The following is a 17067-nucleotide window of genomic DNA, read 5'->3' as shown; positions in this document are numbered from 1 at the left end:
GAGCATTGGGTTCCTCCTGATAACCGTAGTGACTTTTTCTCCATGGATCTTCACCTATGGATTCAGACAAATCTAGGATTAAAAGGTTCGTTTCAAACTGATCGAACTTGGCCTTTGTATTTTGGGGTGATAGCTTGGTGTTTGTGGGGGGAAAGAAATAAGGCGATCTTTTATCAAACTAGCACCTCGAAGTATGGTCTCATTAGGCGCATTACCTATACTTGTGGTAATATTCAATTGGCTAATGAAACCCTTATTAAGATTGGTCATCAGGAGCTTAGAAGAGAGGAACGTCTTATTCACTCGAATTTTCCCTCTGAGGGTTATGTTAAACTTAATGTGGATGGTTCCAGCATAGACAGTGGGCAAAGGATTGCATGTGGTGGAGTCATAAGGGATGCTGCTGGGAACTGGTTAACTGGTTTTACAAAATTCTTTGGGAGTGATACTTCTACTTCAGCGGAAATTTGGGGGTTCTTGACAGGTATGGATCTGGCTTGGCATAAGGGATTTAGGAGAGTCTTTGTGGAGGGTGACTCCAAGGTGGCTTTGGAATTTATAAGAAAAGGGTGTGACGTAAGTCATCCTCTTTCTGCTTTAATCATCCGAGCTCGTAGCATGCTTCAAAGAGACTGGATTATTCAGCTTAGTCATACTTATAGAGAAGGCAATTTTGTTGTTGATTGGCTTGCTACTCATGCACCTCATCAGGATGGACAGCTGATTGTGCTGGATGTCCCTCTAACGGCTTGTTTGGAATTGCTTCGTAATGACTTGAGGGGAGTTAGTCTCCCAAGATTGTGCCCAGTATAGGACTTTTTTTGATGTTGCTTTAGTTTTCATTGTATTTCTAAAAAAGGTGATTCTTTTTCTTCATTTGTTTATCATTCAAACTTATTTTAAAATTTATAAAAATATAAGAATTAAATTTTGAAAAAATAATAATATAAAGTTAGATTTTGAAATGAGAAAACAAAAAAGAAGAAGAAAGAAGGTATTAAACATTAGGGACGATTATATTTGTCATTTTATTCTTACCATTTTTATTATTATCTGTTTGATTATTAATTTGAAATCAACGATTGAAAGAGAAAAATTAATTTTCATTGATTTCAAATCTATTCAACATAATATGATAAGCCTAGGAGGCGTTTGGTACAGGAGAAATTTTTATTTGTCTGGGAATCTCAATTTTCAAAAATATGATTTTTACATTCAGTTTACGATAATATTCGAAAATTTAAAATTTAGAAAAATTCAGTTTCCCGGGAATCCGGCCAAATGCCGCGTACCAAACGTCCCCTAAAAGAATACCTACGACATAACACTCTTTTTTTTTTTTTTTTTTTGATAACAACACTCCTTTTTTGAATAATGGGAAGTTTCTCAGAGAGAGAGAGAGAGAGAAGCAACTCAGCAAGTAGCATGAATCGATGGTTTTGAATCTCTCTCACGCTTGACTTTCATCATCAACATTTCTCTCCTATGGCTGGGCCTGGGTATGTATCTCTCTCTCTTTTCTTTGCCTGGTACTGTATCAAATTACTTCATTTTCCCACTGAAATATCATTCAAGAAGAAGAAGAACATTGTCGTGTGCTTCTATTACTATATCGCAAATGGGGTTTCTACTTTCGTGTGAAAAATCATAGCTTTTTTGGATTTCGGTTGAGTTATTCTGAGATGGTTTCCTCTATGCTTTGTTCATTGTTCTATTATTGAGAAATAAATGAGAGTTCACCGTAAGCAATTGAAAGCTCGTAGCTTTTTTGGTTATACTCTTCAACTTTTTATTTTTAATCCAATCAGGTTTGAGCACTTGCATCCCCACCACCATATTGTGTGTTTTCTCTAAATATAATGGAAATGGTAGTCCACTGCTTACTGTCACCTGTGTTGTGATATTGATTAAGCTAATGTTTGGTTTTGCTTAAATTTTACCCAAAAACAGATTTTCAGGAAAAAATTCTCTATGATCAATCGTTTTCATTATAAGCTTTTCTGAAAGCTATTTTGAACTTGTCCAAATTGCCTAAATATTGGTGGACGGATGTAGTTCTAGCCAAGTAATAAAATTGTAATTGTGTGTCTTGTCTGTGTTTTCCTGAGTTTCCAGGCCATCTTTGTACTAATGTTAGAGAACTAAGAATTTTCCCTTTTCCTTTTTGAATTATTCTTTGATTAATGTTACCATTTGTAACTTTCTTTTTGGATTCATTATTTCTTAATGTGTTATCCCTTTGGAAGCTTGTAGTAAGGGACTCTTGATATCATTTTGATCTTAGTTTTTGGATCATGTGACTATTACAATTTATGTTGTGAAGTGATGCATCGATTCAGATTGTTAAGTTTTGTATCTCTTCTTGCGTATGCAGACCATCGTGGTTGGTGGACAAAAGTAGAATTGCAACCAAAATAAAGAGTGCATCTGGAGCATATGGAAAAGCTATATGGGAAAGCGATCCTACCAGAGCTTGCCCAAATTGTCAACATGTTATTGACAACAGCGATGTATGTGTATCTTTATAATATTGATTTTTGCTTTGGGTTATATTTCGCTGGAACATCTTCCTATGTGGATATTCTATTTTGTGTGTGCATGTTTGCGTGTAAGGTTTATTTCATGGCAGATGTTCACCCTCTACCTCCTTGACATTTAGTCTAGTTTTCATTATTACTTTTCATCATAATTACGCTAGTCTTGCTGATGGTTCTTTGCCATGTTCTGTCAGTGATATTGCGCGAGTGTGATTGTATATGATTTTTATTCAGTTATGCCTTAGTTGAAGCTACTATTAACTGAAGAAAAAAAAAGTGAGAGAAGGGATTTATCCCAACTGAACTGAATGTAAACATTAATGCAAAAGCATTTAATATCTACTTATATCTTAGGAAGGAAACTGTCACTTTTCTTTATGCCCGTCTGTAGATGATAATCTCATCATTTTCCATGCTAGCTTGTAATCAAACGGGCAAGTCAGTTTGCCCTGAGTTTAAAGCTTACTATGAGTTTTTTTGCCTTAACTATCTCTTAGCAATTCAAGAGGCAAATTACTTAATATTCACTTTTGAATATATAATTTATGTGGGTGCTGCTATCTTCAACAACATATTAGATAAGTATGATTGCATTATGAAAAATTGCACATTTCCAGTTCCAGCTCATGTTGTGGTACCAAAGGTTCGTTCCTGATATTAATGCCATGTGTACATCAAGATGAATTTTCAACTTCACTAGAAGTAATGGGGTCGTTTGTCGAGGTGGAGAGAAGGGTATAAAAAAATTCAAATTTTCCTTCAAGCATCAAGAAATTGTAGAGAATACAGAATGATGCATTGCTAGCAAGATAGGGTGCAAGGGAAAGAATCTATGGCACATTGGCACTGTACCAGCCTCAATTTGAAATCTGGAATCTAAAATAAATGATTCCCCCTTTTGGTATTCATCATTTCCCTCAAGCACATATAAATACTCCTTTGCTGTTTTAGCTGTTTCTAAAATAGCATTCCTGATGTAATTCAGCGTGGAAATCATCAAACTTGTTATAAAGTGATGGGAGAAATAGGAAATCAGAATTGTTCAGTATACACACAATTTCTCTATGTACTTCTAAAATCGAATAGGATCAGTTGTATCATTGGATTGGTTGGGGGGATTAGAGCACTTTTGGCATGGTTTTTACTTAGTAATGATGTTAGCAAACTTCTAGAGACGGAAACCATTTGTTACAGAGGAGCCTATTTCATGGCAATTTCTGATATCTGTCCTCGAAGTTAGGCACATGACACCAAAAAGTGGGCTGCAGTCACTATCCAAGTATTGCTTCTTTCTATCACGCATTCTCAACAGCAGAGATTGGTGATCTGATCAGAAATGCTTGTTACTTTGGTGTTTGCTTTTCTTATTTTTAACTGTGCTGATTGCCATATATCTGGAGTCGCAGAAACATGTCCTATAAGTTTATTACCATTATTGAGTTAAAAGTTTAAACGTATAATGCAATTAAGTTTGAAACATATAATGAAATTAAGTTTGCAACTTCATCCTTTTTAAGTCCCCTAGTATTGCACTTATAGGTGTTCTGACATTTGTAAACTTTCTGTTGTTAGGTAGCACAAGAGTGGCCTGGACTACCTAAAGGTGTTAAATTTGATCCATCTGATCAAGAGATAATATGGCACTTGCTTGCAAAAGTTTGTGCTGGAAATTCAAAACCTCACCCTTTCATTGATGAATTTATTACTACTCTTGAAGATGATGATGGAATTTGTCATACTCATCCTCAACATTTACCAGGTGGATAGCATGAGTTTATTCAAACTTGAATGATTGATTATTTTTTCAATCAATATATTATCCTATATGATTTTTTTAATATAAAAAATAAAAAAATTTAGGTGTCAAGCAAGATGGAAGTGCTTCTCACTTTTTCCACAGAGCAATCAAGGCTTATAATACTGGCAATCGAAAGCGTCGGAAGATATATGGTCAGGATTTTGGTGATGTCCGCTGGCACAAGACTGGAAGGACTAAACCTGTCATCTTGAATGGGGTTCAAAAAGGCTGTAAAAAGTTTTTGGTTCTGTATATGAGCCCTGTGAGAGAAGGAAAAGCTGAGAAAACTAATTGGGTTATGCATCAATATCATCTCGGAACAGAAGAGGATGAAAAGGATGGAGAGTATGTCATCTCTAAAGTGTTTTACCAGCAGCAGCAAGTCAAATTGGGTGAAAAAGATGACCAGGATATTCGAGAAACCACTGAAGCAACTATTGTGAAAGTTGATCCGGTCACACCCAAATCCGTCACTCCTGAACCTCCTCGTAATGAAAAGCGATGTTCTAATCTACATATAGGACAAGAATCGCATCATATTCCTCAGGTAAAACCTTAAACCTTTTCTTAACAAACGTAAAAATTTCTTTCCAATTATTGTCTTCCATGAAAATTTTCTTATTGTGTGTTTTGCTTTGTTGTCAGAAGAAATGTATCATATAATGAGAGTGTAACTGTTCTTCTGTAATCGTATGCTGTGCCCACTTTTTTTTTACCCAAAAGCATTTTAAGTATTTAATCTGGATTTAATTTTTGACATGTCATTTGCTAAGATAACAACATCAAAATGAAGGTTGGTATTGATGTAATATGAAAGAGCCATATGTGATTTTATTCCCATAGCACCAAACATGTGATTTGCTCCCGGTATTGAATTAGGCTAATCATTGGCGGAGCCACGTGTATCTTGGGTGTGGCTTCGGCCCGGGCTAAATTTTAACAAATTATACTTATTATATATAATTATAATTAATTATAATTTCGTCCGGGTTAAAATTATAATTTGGCCCGGGCTACAATTTATAATTTGGCCCTATCTAAAACTTAAAATATTTTTGGTAAGAGATTTGGGTAAGTTATATTAAGTTATGTGTTCAATTTCCACTTGTATAAAAAAAATTATTTTTAGTAAAATTAAAAATATTTAATAAAATTATAATTCTTCTTGTACTGCTGCTCAGGTACTTTGTATTTAACATAATTTAAAAGGGGAGGGTTATATTTATAAATTTTTTGTTTATAAACTCTTACAAACTATATTATGTACTCTCGAAAGTACACTAGGTTATACTATGTACTTCGTATGGTATAATTTACAAAAATTTGTAAAAAAAAATTTATAAACAGATCATTCCCCAATTTAAATATATTATGATATGAACTAACTAAAATTAAGAAAAATAAATACACGTATAATTTCTTGGCCCGGACTCAAATTTGAGCCCGGCTCCGCCACTGAGGCTAATGTGGTTAAACAATGTGCTATGGTCTGGCGTTTTTAAGAGTAGATATTTATTTGATGTGGTTTTTCTCCGAACAGATGCATGCATGGCTGGTCCCACTGCTCTGAAATAATTTCTTACACTTCTAATCATTCTTGTTTATTAATACTGAAATGTCACTTAACCGCTTAGCTTAAGGTTCTAATTCTTATGTCTTATATTTTTTAAGGCAAATTCTGAATGACAATGATTTGAAAGTCTTATGAGTTATGATATTAATTTTGATAGTTGCTGCTTGTGAATCTGTGATGATAGTTTAGGGAAATGTGAAAATAGCACCTACAGAAGTTGATAATTCTTATTCTTCTGTTTTTGTCTTCTGCACCATATTCTAACAAAGCATCCCGAAATGGATTGTGTTGATGGCATTCAAGCTGATGGTGAAGAGATTGCAAAATCTGATCAACTAATGGTAGAAACTCAAAATTATGAAGATAATATAGAAAATAATGCTGAAGACCCAAAGTGGTGGGATAGTGAGTCACAGAATCTGTTGGATTCACAACAACTTGTTGAAGCATTGTCCTTGTGTGATGATCTCCTTCAAAGCCAGTCTCCCAATAGGGATGGGAAAAATGGAGAACATGAAGAACGACCCAGTCTTGCTATTTATGCTCATCTAGGACCAGAGCATCTGAAGAAAGATATTGAAGAGTGCCAAAATCTTGTCCTTGACCCTGCTAATGTAGAGCTTGAGACACCACCTTCAGAGTTTCGGCTAAGTCAGCTGGTATTCCCATTTTCTCAATGATCTGGCATTACAATGATTTAATTTATTTTTGTCATGACCACCAAATTTTCTTGATTTGTGATGACTTTCTTCTTTTTATAGGAATTCGGTTCACAGGATAGCTATATTTCCTGGGGTGGCAGCAAGGCAATCAACTAATATGGTTTTTAACTTCAAATGGGAAGCAAAGATTTTTTTGTAACTACATTTTGTTGATAGATTGCATTTTTAAAATAAGGGGTAAATTGAACTGTTACTCCTTTGCTTGACTTCTTTGGCTGTAATGGTGGGCAGCGAACTTATTGTTTGATACTTTGATTTGATCAACCAAGCTGTAATCAATGCTTTCTGATGTGTGGTGAAGTTATGGCATGTTCCTTCCAGGTTCTCAAATCTTGGATGTGGACCTGATTTGCTCACATAGTCACTCACCTTTTCTCACTTTGAAAGTAGAAAATGCATATGTATATTGCTATGTTTTGGCTTTTTAAGATATGATGTCCCTACAGTCAAATGCATTGTCTACCATAAACTCTTAAAATTATGTGCTGTGGTGGTGACAGATTCATGAACGTTGAGATTGTTATTGCCTTACAGATCATGAAACTTGTCTTTGCTTGAGATAGAGCTAATTGAGCTGCCCATGAACTTGTCTTAACCCCCCCAAGGCAATTATAAATCTCAGAAACAGTGGCAAATCCTTCATCTTTTTTTCTTTATTAGCTTTGGATTCTTTCATTCTAGTTTGTAACATATCATTTTAAGAGAGAGAGACTAAAATGAATGAGTGTTTATATGAGAAAATTTGTGGGTCATCTAATAAGATGAGAAAATCTAAATCACAATAATTTTTAATATACCTGATTCCAGTTCATCTTTTACAAGGCAACAGAAACTGGCAAGGTATGTTCATAGCGTTCAAAGTATCTGCCTATTGGACCAAAGACTAATGCTGGCTTTGCTGTTCGCCACAGACAATGGGGACCTGAACAACCTGACTAATCTGATCCTGAAACCTCAACTTCTTTCGGCTAATTTGGCTCGTTCATTGGGGAAGAACTTAAGTCAAAGCAATCATAGTACCTGCCTTTTGAGTTTACGGTGCAAATTCATTTTTCTTCCCTATGGCACCACAGCTCTAACATAATCATTTGTTTGGGTAGTAAGAACAGCATTGTGTTATTATGTTTTTTTTTATGACCTTATCACCAATTGTATTATATGCTGGTTATGACCTATGAAATTGTAAATCTTAATATAAACATGAAGTTGATTTTATGCTATAGATTCCAAACGATTGTGAGAAAATATCTACAAAAAAAGAATCTATAGTAATACCAATATTCTAATGGAGAAACATCCGTTTATAATTTTTTTTACAAATTACATTAAATATGACCGGTCATACATTCTTGATTGAAGTATGACCGATCATACTTAGTCTAGTTTGTAAACAAAAAGTTTATAAATATAACCTTCTCTTATTCTAATAACCTTCCTTTAATCAATCAGTATTACATACTAATCATGGTAATCAATTATTTATCATTATTATTATTGTTATTGTGCCAGGCAATAGTTGCAGGGAATGTCATTCTGTTGTGTCTGAACTATCAACACCCGGCAAAATTGTTGGTGCCTTGTTTAACAACATCGAACCTAATCTATGTTACGACTTAACTGTGAACGCAACAATATTCTAAATTTGCTAGACACAGAACATTCTTTGTTAGGCATTTTGTTCTTCCTGCCTCTCCCTCCCCAGTTTTGCAAAACAAAATATGTTTGGTGTCAGGCAAAATGTGATGGAAAATAAGGGTACAGCAATAGTTTCAATCATATGAAGACTCAGACTAAAACTAAGTATGCTTTCAAATATCTAAGTGAAAGAAAATTTAACTATTATATGATTTGAACATATTAAAATTTAATTATCAATTGAAAAATTTCATACTAAACATATTTTAAAGTACATACATTTAAATTATGATTATGGTATTCTCAAAGGAGAAGAGAAAAGGGGATAGGGGGGTATATGTATGAGAAGTGGAAATGAAAGAATAGGTATTAGGGAGTAGGGACCACAAGACAAGAGGAGACATAATGTGACCGAAAGAGAATCAAAAGTACGTGGTAGGGTTTAGGATAAGGTTGCGCACGTGGGTGCCTTTTGCCTGCAATTTGACCTCACTAACACACACACACACACACTCTCTCCTGTGTCTACATGGTCCACAAACATATTTCATAATAAATAAATAAATAAGACAATGCAGTTAAAATCATGTGTGTTCATCCATTCATGTTTGAATTCCGCAAACAACCCATGGTACTTCATTTATTTACCATGTTACTTTGAGACCTTAATCATAAAAAATATTTTATTTTGTTACAAAATAAAAAAATAAAAAATTAATTACAGAATTATACACTACTGTAATTTTTTTTAACTCTAAAGGATCCCATTCCCATTCACGTGTCTGAGAAAGCTTACAACCTTGTCGTTATTTTATTAAGTAATTTAATTCTTTAACTTTTTTTAATTTAGTTTTAAATTTAATTAAATTAGTTCTCGAATTAACAAAATTTATGCCAATTCAGTCTTTTTAATATCTTACTTTAACCTCTAAGAAATATTAATTAATAACCTCTAAGAAAGATTAATTAATACAAATTACATGAATTTAAAGAGTAACTTGTACAATAATTAAATTTAAATAATAAATTGTAAACAAAAAATTATTTTCAAAAGACTAAATTATTGGTTTATTATTTGTACACTTGGATCCAATTTACATTCTAATATTTTTAATACAGACATCTAGAAGTACAGTTAAAGATTTATACAAGGATATAAAAATTCTCGTCACTTTGAGTCTTAATTTTTTTAATTGTAGTATTACTTTTCTTTAGAACTATATTACTTATCACACATTTCTTCATAACATTATTTTTCATATTAACAACACTATTATACAATTTTCAATAACTCAGATTCTGCACAGTTACTTATGTTTATTTATTTAAACAGTTACTTATGTTTTATTTATTTATTTTTGTAGTCAAAGATGAAAAAGAATCGGGAGTATTATCAGTAACAGATGTAGGCCCATTGAAATGGACGAGTGGCACACGTGAAAGTGGGCTAGAAGCCAATAATTCAGTCAGGCCCACATTCACAGAGAGATTTGACCATAAACACACACAATTTGTTCCCTGGTTGAGCCGAACGTGTGTTGTCTGGTGTTTGAAACACTTTTTTTTTTTTTGTTGAAAAAAACAATCTTTAACTTGAATGTTTATGTGAGAGGGGTATTAATTAAAAATTAATAATTAAGATTGTAATATGATATATATAACAAATTATAAAGATATTAATTTTTTTTTTTAATTTCTTAATATCTTAATCTGAAAACAGACTAAGTTGCATGAAAAAAAAAAAATCTTATTTTAAGACTTAAAATAAATGTTTGATGTTGTTAGGTTGAAGATGAGGATATAATCATAATCCCATATTCACCTATGAAGATTGGAAGACAAGAAGATCCATGTCAACCTTCCCCAGTGTCAGTGCACACCAACCAAAGGTCTTTGTCTTGTTATTGAGTTGAGCACAATTCATGTTTCCCAAAACAGTATCTAACCATCATGTTTCAAAAGGAAAAGCATACACAAACAAGAGCAAGGGTGATGAATTTTTTATTTTTATTTTTTAAAATAAAATGTATGTATATGTATATGTGAAGCACTGGTATGCATCATTCGTTAAGTTAATTATGCTGACATTAGCCGAGATTTGTGAAGTCATATCCAAACGCTCTTTTTTTTTTTTTTTTTTATAGCAAAATCTTATTTTAATCTTCAATTATTATTAAAAAAAGGGTTTTCAAAAGAATATTATATTAATTTAATTTCTGAACTATACTCTTTTACATCAAAATTTACCATACTAAATTGATGTCACGTAACGATTAAAATTATTTTTTGAGAATTAAGTTAATCACTAATCTTATGATGTCACCCCACCACCATACGACTATACTATTAAAAAGAAAAAACACAAATGTGTTAATATAAAAAATAATGAAAAAAATATTTTTTTGAATAAAAAAGAAACATTTAGAGAAGTAAATATTTGATTGATAATGGGTGAAAAGATAATGCATAAAATAATAAAAAAATAAGAGAAAGGAAAAAAGTAAATCAAAATGTCACAAGTTGTTATCATATCATATGTGGGTTATTTATTTGTTTTAAAGAAAGAGACAAAATTATTAAATAGCATATGCATGTTTAATTTTAAAATAAATTGGAAGAAAATAATAACATAAAAGTGTTAAGAGTTCTTCCAAAATTTTGTGGTCAAATATGAAAGACATTTCTTTTAACAGAGTTCTCTATATTAGCATTTAATAATAAAAAAGAGCTTGGAAACTATGTATAAAGAATAATATATGCCTAAAATAAGTTTAATAGAAGATATTTGTTCGTTTTTTTTTTTAAAGAAAAATAATCTTTTTATCCCTCTTTGAGTTCATGCTGCAAACACTTTATAGATATTACCCTTTAGGGTAAAGGGAAAAAAGGTAGATTCTATAAGCCATATACTGTGCTAACAGTTCCTATACTAGTGTCATCAACAAAATCTTCACTTCAAATGATTAATGGGTCTACATCATGCGTCTAATTATTGATGCCACTGCTATTAACTTGATCTTAGTATACAGCATTTTTGTTTCATAAGCTTTATTTATTATTATTAAATTTTAATTTTAATTCCTTTCTTTTAGCGCGTCAGTTAATTATTTAATCAATATCTCTCTCCCTCTCTCTCTTTTTCACATATTCTCATATTTTCATATAAAAGTCTATTGTTGTATCTACGTCCCCCTTAAAATGAAAGGTTCATGCCTAGGAAATACACCAAAAGGGTATAGATCTTTATTTTTATTATATTAAATTATTTTGCTGAATAGCATACCAAAAAAAAAAAAAAAAATTATTTTGCTGAATTGATTCTCTCTGGATGTGTTTGGTATAAGAGAAATTTTCTGATATCGGAGAATCACGATTAATGAAAATACACTAGAAATTGAGTTTACTCGAAATGTTATGAAAAAAGTGTTTGGTTCGTCAAAATATTACTGAAAATATTGAATAAAGATTACTGATTTCATGTTTGGTTTAGAACGAAATATGACTTGGAATATGAGGTTATTTTACAAAAATGACTCCAAACTATTTTTACTTTTGTAATTGATAGATTGGATATAGGTTTTGATGTGTGTTGGGGTATTTTTGTTTCAAAAATTATTGTTGTGCTTTTCCTTTACTTGAAATTCTGAATTACCATATTATTTTTGGTAATCTGAATAGTAACTTTTCTTTGTAAATCAAATTATCGATAAATTTTAGATATCCAGAAACTGATTTTTGTTATTTCTACCAAATATAATAATTGACATTTACCAAAAAAGATTTACCAGTAATTTTTTTAATACCCTTGTACCAAACACACCCGTAGTTAATTTCATAAGCCAAAAAATTGTGTCTAGACTAGTTTTAAAGAATTAGAAATTAGCCTTGGCACTCAACTGCTGTAAAAGATAAAATGTACTGCTACAGTTACCAGTACAACTATTGCAGTTCTGTGAAATTGTAGAAAGAAGCACTTTAAGAAATTCAAATATACAATCTGGATTGTTGTTAACTCTTCTTTCTCTTGAATACTCCAAGCAATCTAAGAAAACCCACAATGTTAGAAGATTCTTTCCGTTATGTGCTTGACACAATCATAAGAATATGGCAAATTAAATCTTCCTCTCATGAAATTCCTACTAAAACCTGAATACTACTTGAGATTCTATTTAGAAAGGAATCTTTTGGGGACTCATAATCCTTAACCAGAACAACCACTCTTCAACTTTATCATCACAGAGCGTGCTCTTAAAAGATCAAAGTACTCTATCTATGCTTAGATATAAATTTTGTTAAAGATTCTTAAAATGCACAAGCTATCAACAAGGTAACTTATTTATATGCTTTCATTAATCAGAAGAAACTAAGAAAAGAATGAAGAGTAAAATGGACTTTAATAAAATTGAAATTGTTAATCATTATAATTCATTGCTATTCCGATGTACATAAAGGCCCGCAAGCCATACAAAAAATTGTTACCCTCTCCCATAATATCCATCCGTCAGCTATTTACACTCCACCATGAATCAGAGGAAGAAAGAAAGAAAGAAAGAAACAAGGGAGAAAAACAAAAGAAGAGAAGGAACTAATCTTGTTCCATTGCCATGGAAGCAAGCTTGGACTTCCAAGTATTCAAGACTTCATCTACTAGTCATGCCAGCAGAGGAGCATGACCACACATCTTCTTATTATGTATAACTTAGCCCTCTGCTCTCTGAGGACCCCTCCAAGTCCTCTACTTGATAGCCTTCTCTTTGAGCCTCCCATGGTAGCATTACCCATCTTCATTTTTTCTTTGTTCAAACTCTTGGAAATGAAAAAAAGGGGTTCTTTTTTTTTTTACCCTTTTGCTGATCTTTGAGCTAGTGTTGTCCTTGACTTGGTTTAGAATAGGTGAGAGATGGGTTCTTATAGAACATAGGAGGGTTGTGGTCCTATCTCATATTGGTCTAGTAAGAAGGCACCGATGGGGCATGAAAGGGCGTGCAGTGCTTCCAAACCCACCAGACAAACATAAATTGGACCCCACCTCACCCTTTGATAAAAAACAAGCCAAGCAATTCACCAAAGCCTCTCTTTCTTTCTTGGATTGCTATGTCACACTCTATAATCCTATGTGTAGGCACCACCAACCAGCATAATGGGTCTGCCATTTCAACTATGAGGTAACATTTTTATTTTATTTTTCTTAGATTATAAGCTGCCCTTAATTTATGCATGATAATAGGTGAGTTTCTTGTTGCCCATTAGGACAAAAGCCTTCTCTCTTTTCTTTTTTATAATGCTTCTTATTTTGTTGTTTCTGTCTATCTTTCGTTGGATCCACATAATCAGGGAAATGACTGATGGTTGGTTTTGTTGAATCCTACATAAGAATTCATAACGACAATCATTACAAAGGTTTTAGATCATAATGGACTCTAACTTATTATTACTAACTTGACTCTTTATAGAAAAAGTACACAATAATTAGTTATCAACTTCTAAGTTTAAATTACCACGGTCATCATGCTTAGCTTACCCAATAGTACAAAGTTCAGAAATTATTGCACTTCTTGGGTGATCTCACTCAAGAAAACAAGAATCTGAATTTGGTGACCCTAACTAACCCCATCATAATGAAAACTTAAATTTCTTTGGCTTGGGGAAAGGAAGGTGTAACACATTATAATACTGTAGTTGAATGAAAGGCTCTGTGAGATGGTTTGAAACTCGCTTACGACCAAATTCTAAAAATTACTAGTTAGATATGATTTAACAAATTTCATCAAATTTATGTCCTTTCTTCTTCGATTCTAATTACATACACTATTTAAACTATTTGGCCTCTCTGTAGGCAAAAGCTGCATAATGGATATCCAAACCAAAACCAACTGAATATCAGAATATGTTATTGGGTTCTGACAGCTTTGGAGGAGACAGCAAGAATATAGAAGCAGTAATGAGATATTTGCACGAGCTAAGGCTTTGAATGACAAGATTCTTACAAATGATGATGATAGGTCAGAATTTTCTGCCCCTTCACACTGTATTTTGTTTCTCCTTAACAGGAAACCCAAAATACTATAAGAAAAAAAGATAGAAAATCCAAATCAATACTGGTTAATATCTCTTGCCCTTAAAGGGATATAAAAATAAGAAAAAGTGGCTTTTGCATCAGCCTGAAAGCATTTTGCTAATGAGATGGATCACAGGATAGAAAAAGTTTTTTTTTTTTTTTTCCCCAGTAACATCACACAGGCTAATAAGAGTACGAGCCTATAACCGTGGTAAATCTTTGTGATCGAAAGGTCACCAGATTGAATAATTTCTTTGCAATTATGCAAATGTTAAGATTGCGTACAAAGATTGTCGTTGCCCTACTCGCTAGCCAGGGTTTAATGAAAAATGGTTTCAACATCACAAAGGCTAAGAAAAGTAGCTAAGGACGTAAGTTTCAAGGTTTTGACTAAGATTCCATAAGAAAGGACACACAATTTTATTTAGAAGTGATAAAAAAAACCAGCTAAGTGATTAATTAAATCAATGATAGACTAATCAATACTTAGCCAAAGGCAAAACATGATCACCCACTTGCTCTACCTCGTGCTCTCCCCAAGTCACTTGTTGCCAACCTTTTTCCAACTGCTTGTACTAATAACAATCTTGCTACTTTTTTATTCTTTCTTCTCTCTTTTTTTCTCTTAGTTGTCTTCAGTATCGATTTATGAGCTTGTCAATATCGAGAACATTTAAATGTGCGTTATTAGATCGTCACATAAAAAATGTAACCCTTTTTTAATCCTATTTAACCTTTCATGATATACAATTAAGCGATCGGTGCACTTCCTTGTTAATTGAAAGCGTGAGACAAAGTGAAACCGTGAGAACTTAACAACATTAGCGACAGAGGTGATAACATTAATGTATGAAATGCTCTGTGATCAAAGTGGTCCAACCATGGCATATCTTGAAACTTAAAAAAAATTAGTCGTTTGTACTGAACAAGGAAGTCAGAGTTGCACGTGAAGTTCTCGTGATTCACAACACCTTTGCCTGCGATATAATCAACATTATATTATTAATTTAATTTTTAATATGTACTTCCAGCATTTGAGCCACAACCCCATCTCCATTCCTCTTCTTGATGCTTGATTCTTAAGGAACAAAGTCACCACATGTTCCTTCACACCCATCCCAAATGCCCATATAGAGACTTTTGAAAAACTCAAAACAGCCACATTATGTAAAGAATTTTAGTTTTAAAGAATTTTCATTAGTGGAATGTGTTAGGTATGGCTCATACTTTACATTCAAACGAAGATTTTTGTTGGCAGGGTCAACGGAAAGTGAACTGGGATTAGGATTTTTTAAATCCTATTTATAGTCCCTTGTAAACTGAGTAACTTGTAACGAGTGGTGGTGAGGTGAATATAGTACATACAAGCTAGACGTAGCCTACATTGGGTGAATCAAGTAAATCACTGTGTCAAATATCTCTTCCCTTTCTCTTTACTATTTCCGATTTGTGTGTCGATTTTCAACGCGATGTGTTGATTTGGTTAGGGACTTTCAGCTGTCCTCTCTTAGCAGCATATCACAAATGGGAATGTAACACGAAGCTTCTTTTGTGTGCAACACCACACATTGTGGCTTACTAGTTAAATAATAAGTACAGCTTCGCTTATGTAAACAATAATAGCACGTTAAGTGACTATAGCCAACTTCTAATTTACTACATAACCAGCATGGTTCATAGCTGGTTTTGTAACAATGACAAGTCAAATGACTCTATTACCAATTGCTGAAGGCACCATAGGTGTTAGATAACAAGTATATGCAACTTTGGAATTCAAGGCACAACTAATTCATGAGGATTCTCACAAACATAATGAGAGTGGAAGTGACAAACGACAACGATCTTATTTTAGTTACATAAATAATCTTTTGTCGATTTAATTTGATTTAGCACGAGTACTGTTTTGTTCATTTATGAATAATTATTGTCTCACATCTAGTGATAAGTGTGAGTAATCTCAACTATTCAGAAGATTTAAGATGCAATTATGAAACTACTCAACTTTTGCAGATCCAGAGTACGATCTTATCTTCAAGTAAAGGGGTCATCTATTGAAAAATCTCGTAGTTTCGGTCCTTTACTCAATCAAATGAAATAAGAAACATAATTTAAAGTGAGAAGTTACAGGGTCTTTTCATACTGTCTAAAAGTCTATGGACAACAATGAGTTTTTATTTATTAAGGGATCACAGCTGGCCAGAAGAAACATAAAAAAAAAGTGCCACTCTAAGATAATATGTTATGTTATTATCACGATTTCTGTCATTCAACAACTTCTCAGCATATCTTATATAAAGGAGGCTTACACGTGCGGTCAAAAGATTCCAGTTACATCTCCATCAGACACTAGTTTGTTTATTTTTTCTTTTCATACTAAACACTGTTCTATCTTAACAAGATAATTAATTTTGGTATCCAAAATATAGACAAAATTCTTACATGTATTACAATTATTTACAATCTTCATTCCTCTATGGGGATCCATCTGCTACACCAAAGGCTTTTCCTGAGTTGGTTGAGGAGCTCATCCATACTCTTATTCAAGGTTGTTAATTTTTTTTTCTGAAGTTTAAGAGCTGAAGCTAGAGCAACTTTCTGTGCACTAGCCTTCTTGGGTTTAATTTTCTACAAAATGAAAAGAAAAAAACTCATTACCTTAATATAAATGTTAAAGAAAAAGTGATTTCAGAATAAAGTTAAGATAATATTCTCAGTTCCTGAAGCTGAGCTTCAGTGAATCCGCA

General features: G+C 32.8%; 2 protein-coding genes across 3 annotated transcripts; one reads left to right on the top strand and one right to left on the bottom strand.

Moving 5' to 3' along the window:
* Nucleotides 1-1369: 1369 nt before the first annotated feature.
* LOC133294961 (SUPPRESSOR OF GAMMA RESPONSE 1-like) lies at nucleotides 1370-7772 on the top strand. 2 transcript variants are annotated; one of them, XM_061493737.1, is made up of 6 exons: nucleotides 1370-1499; nucleotides 2375-2510; nucleotides 4110-4296; nucleotides 4398-4882; nucleotides 6178-6567; nucleotides 6670-7772. In XM_061493737.1, exons 1-6 carry the CDS (start codon nucleotides 1486-1488, stop codon nucleotides 6724-6726), a joined length of 1269 nt encoding a protein of 422 aa, XP_061349721.1. In that variant the 5' UTR covers nucleotides 1370-1485; the 3' UTR covers nucleotides 6727-7772. The 2 variants fall into 2 exon arrangements, with proteins under 2 accessions (XP_061349721.1, XP_061349720.1); XM_061493736.1 differs by lacking the exon at nucleotides 1370-1499 and adding an exon at nucleotides 1678-1808.
* A 4934-nt stretch (nucleotides 7773-12706) lies between these two features.
* On the bottom strand, nucleotides 12707-13132 carry LOC133294969 (small polypeptide DEVIL 4). Its single transcript, XM_061493748.1, has one exon. It carries the CDS (start codon nucleotides 13051-13053, stop codon nucleotides 12913-12915), a length of 141 nt encoding a protein of 46 aa, XP_061349732.1. The 5' UTR covers nucleotides 13054-13132; the 3' UTR covers nucleotides 12707-12912.
* Between the last annotated feature and the right edge of the window lie 3935 nt (nucleotides 13133-17067).

Source organism: Gastrolobium bilobum, unplaced genomic scaffold (genome assembly GCF_033153095.1).
Source record: "Gastrolobium bilobum isolate Gb01-03AN ecotype WA unplaced genomic scaffold, APGP_CSIRO_Gbil_v1 utg18403, whole genome shotgun sequence".
In the NCBI taxonomy this organism is placed as follows: Eukaryota; Viridiplantae; Streptophyta; class Magnoliopsida; order Fabales; family Fabaceae; genus Gastrolobium; species Gastrolobium bilobum.
The sequence above is the reverse complement of the archived record's forward strand: the minus strand, read 5'-3'. Positions and strand labels throughout refer to the sequence as shown.

What these genes read in the sequence shown, in the direction of transcription:
- LOC133294961 (XM_061493736.1), top strand. Translation starts at nt 1,729, where the DNA reads ATGAGAGTTCACCGTAAGCAATTGAAAGCTCGTAGCTTTTTTGGTTAT. An exon ending in TCATCCTCAACATTTACCAG is followed by an intron (nt 4,297 to 4,397) that starts GTGGATAGCATG and finishes AAAAAAATTTAG; the next exon opens with GTGTCAAGCAAGATGGAAGT. An exon ending in AATCGCATCATATTCCTCAG is followed by an intron (nt 4,883 to 6,177) that starts GTAAAACCTTAA and finishes ATTCTAACAAAG; the next exon opens with CATCCCGAAATGGATTGTGT.
- LOC133294969 (XM_061493748.1), bottom strand. Translation starts at nt 13,053, where the DNA reads ATGAAGATGGGTAATGCTACCATGGGAGGCTCAAAGAGAAGGCTATCA.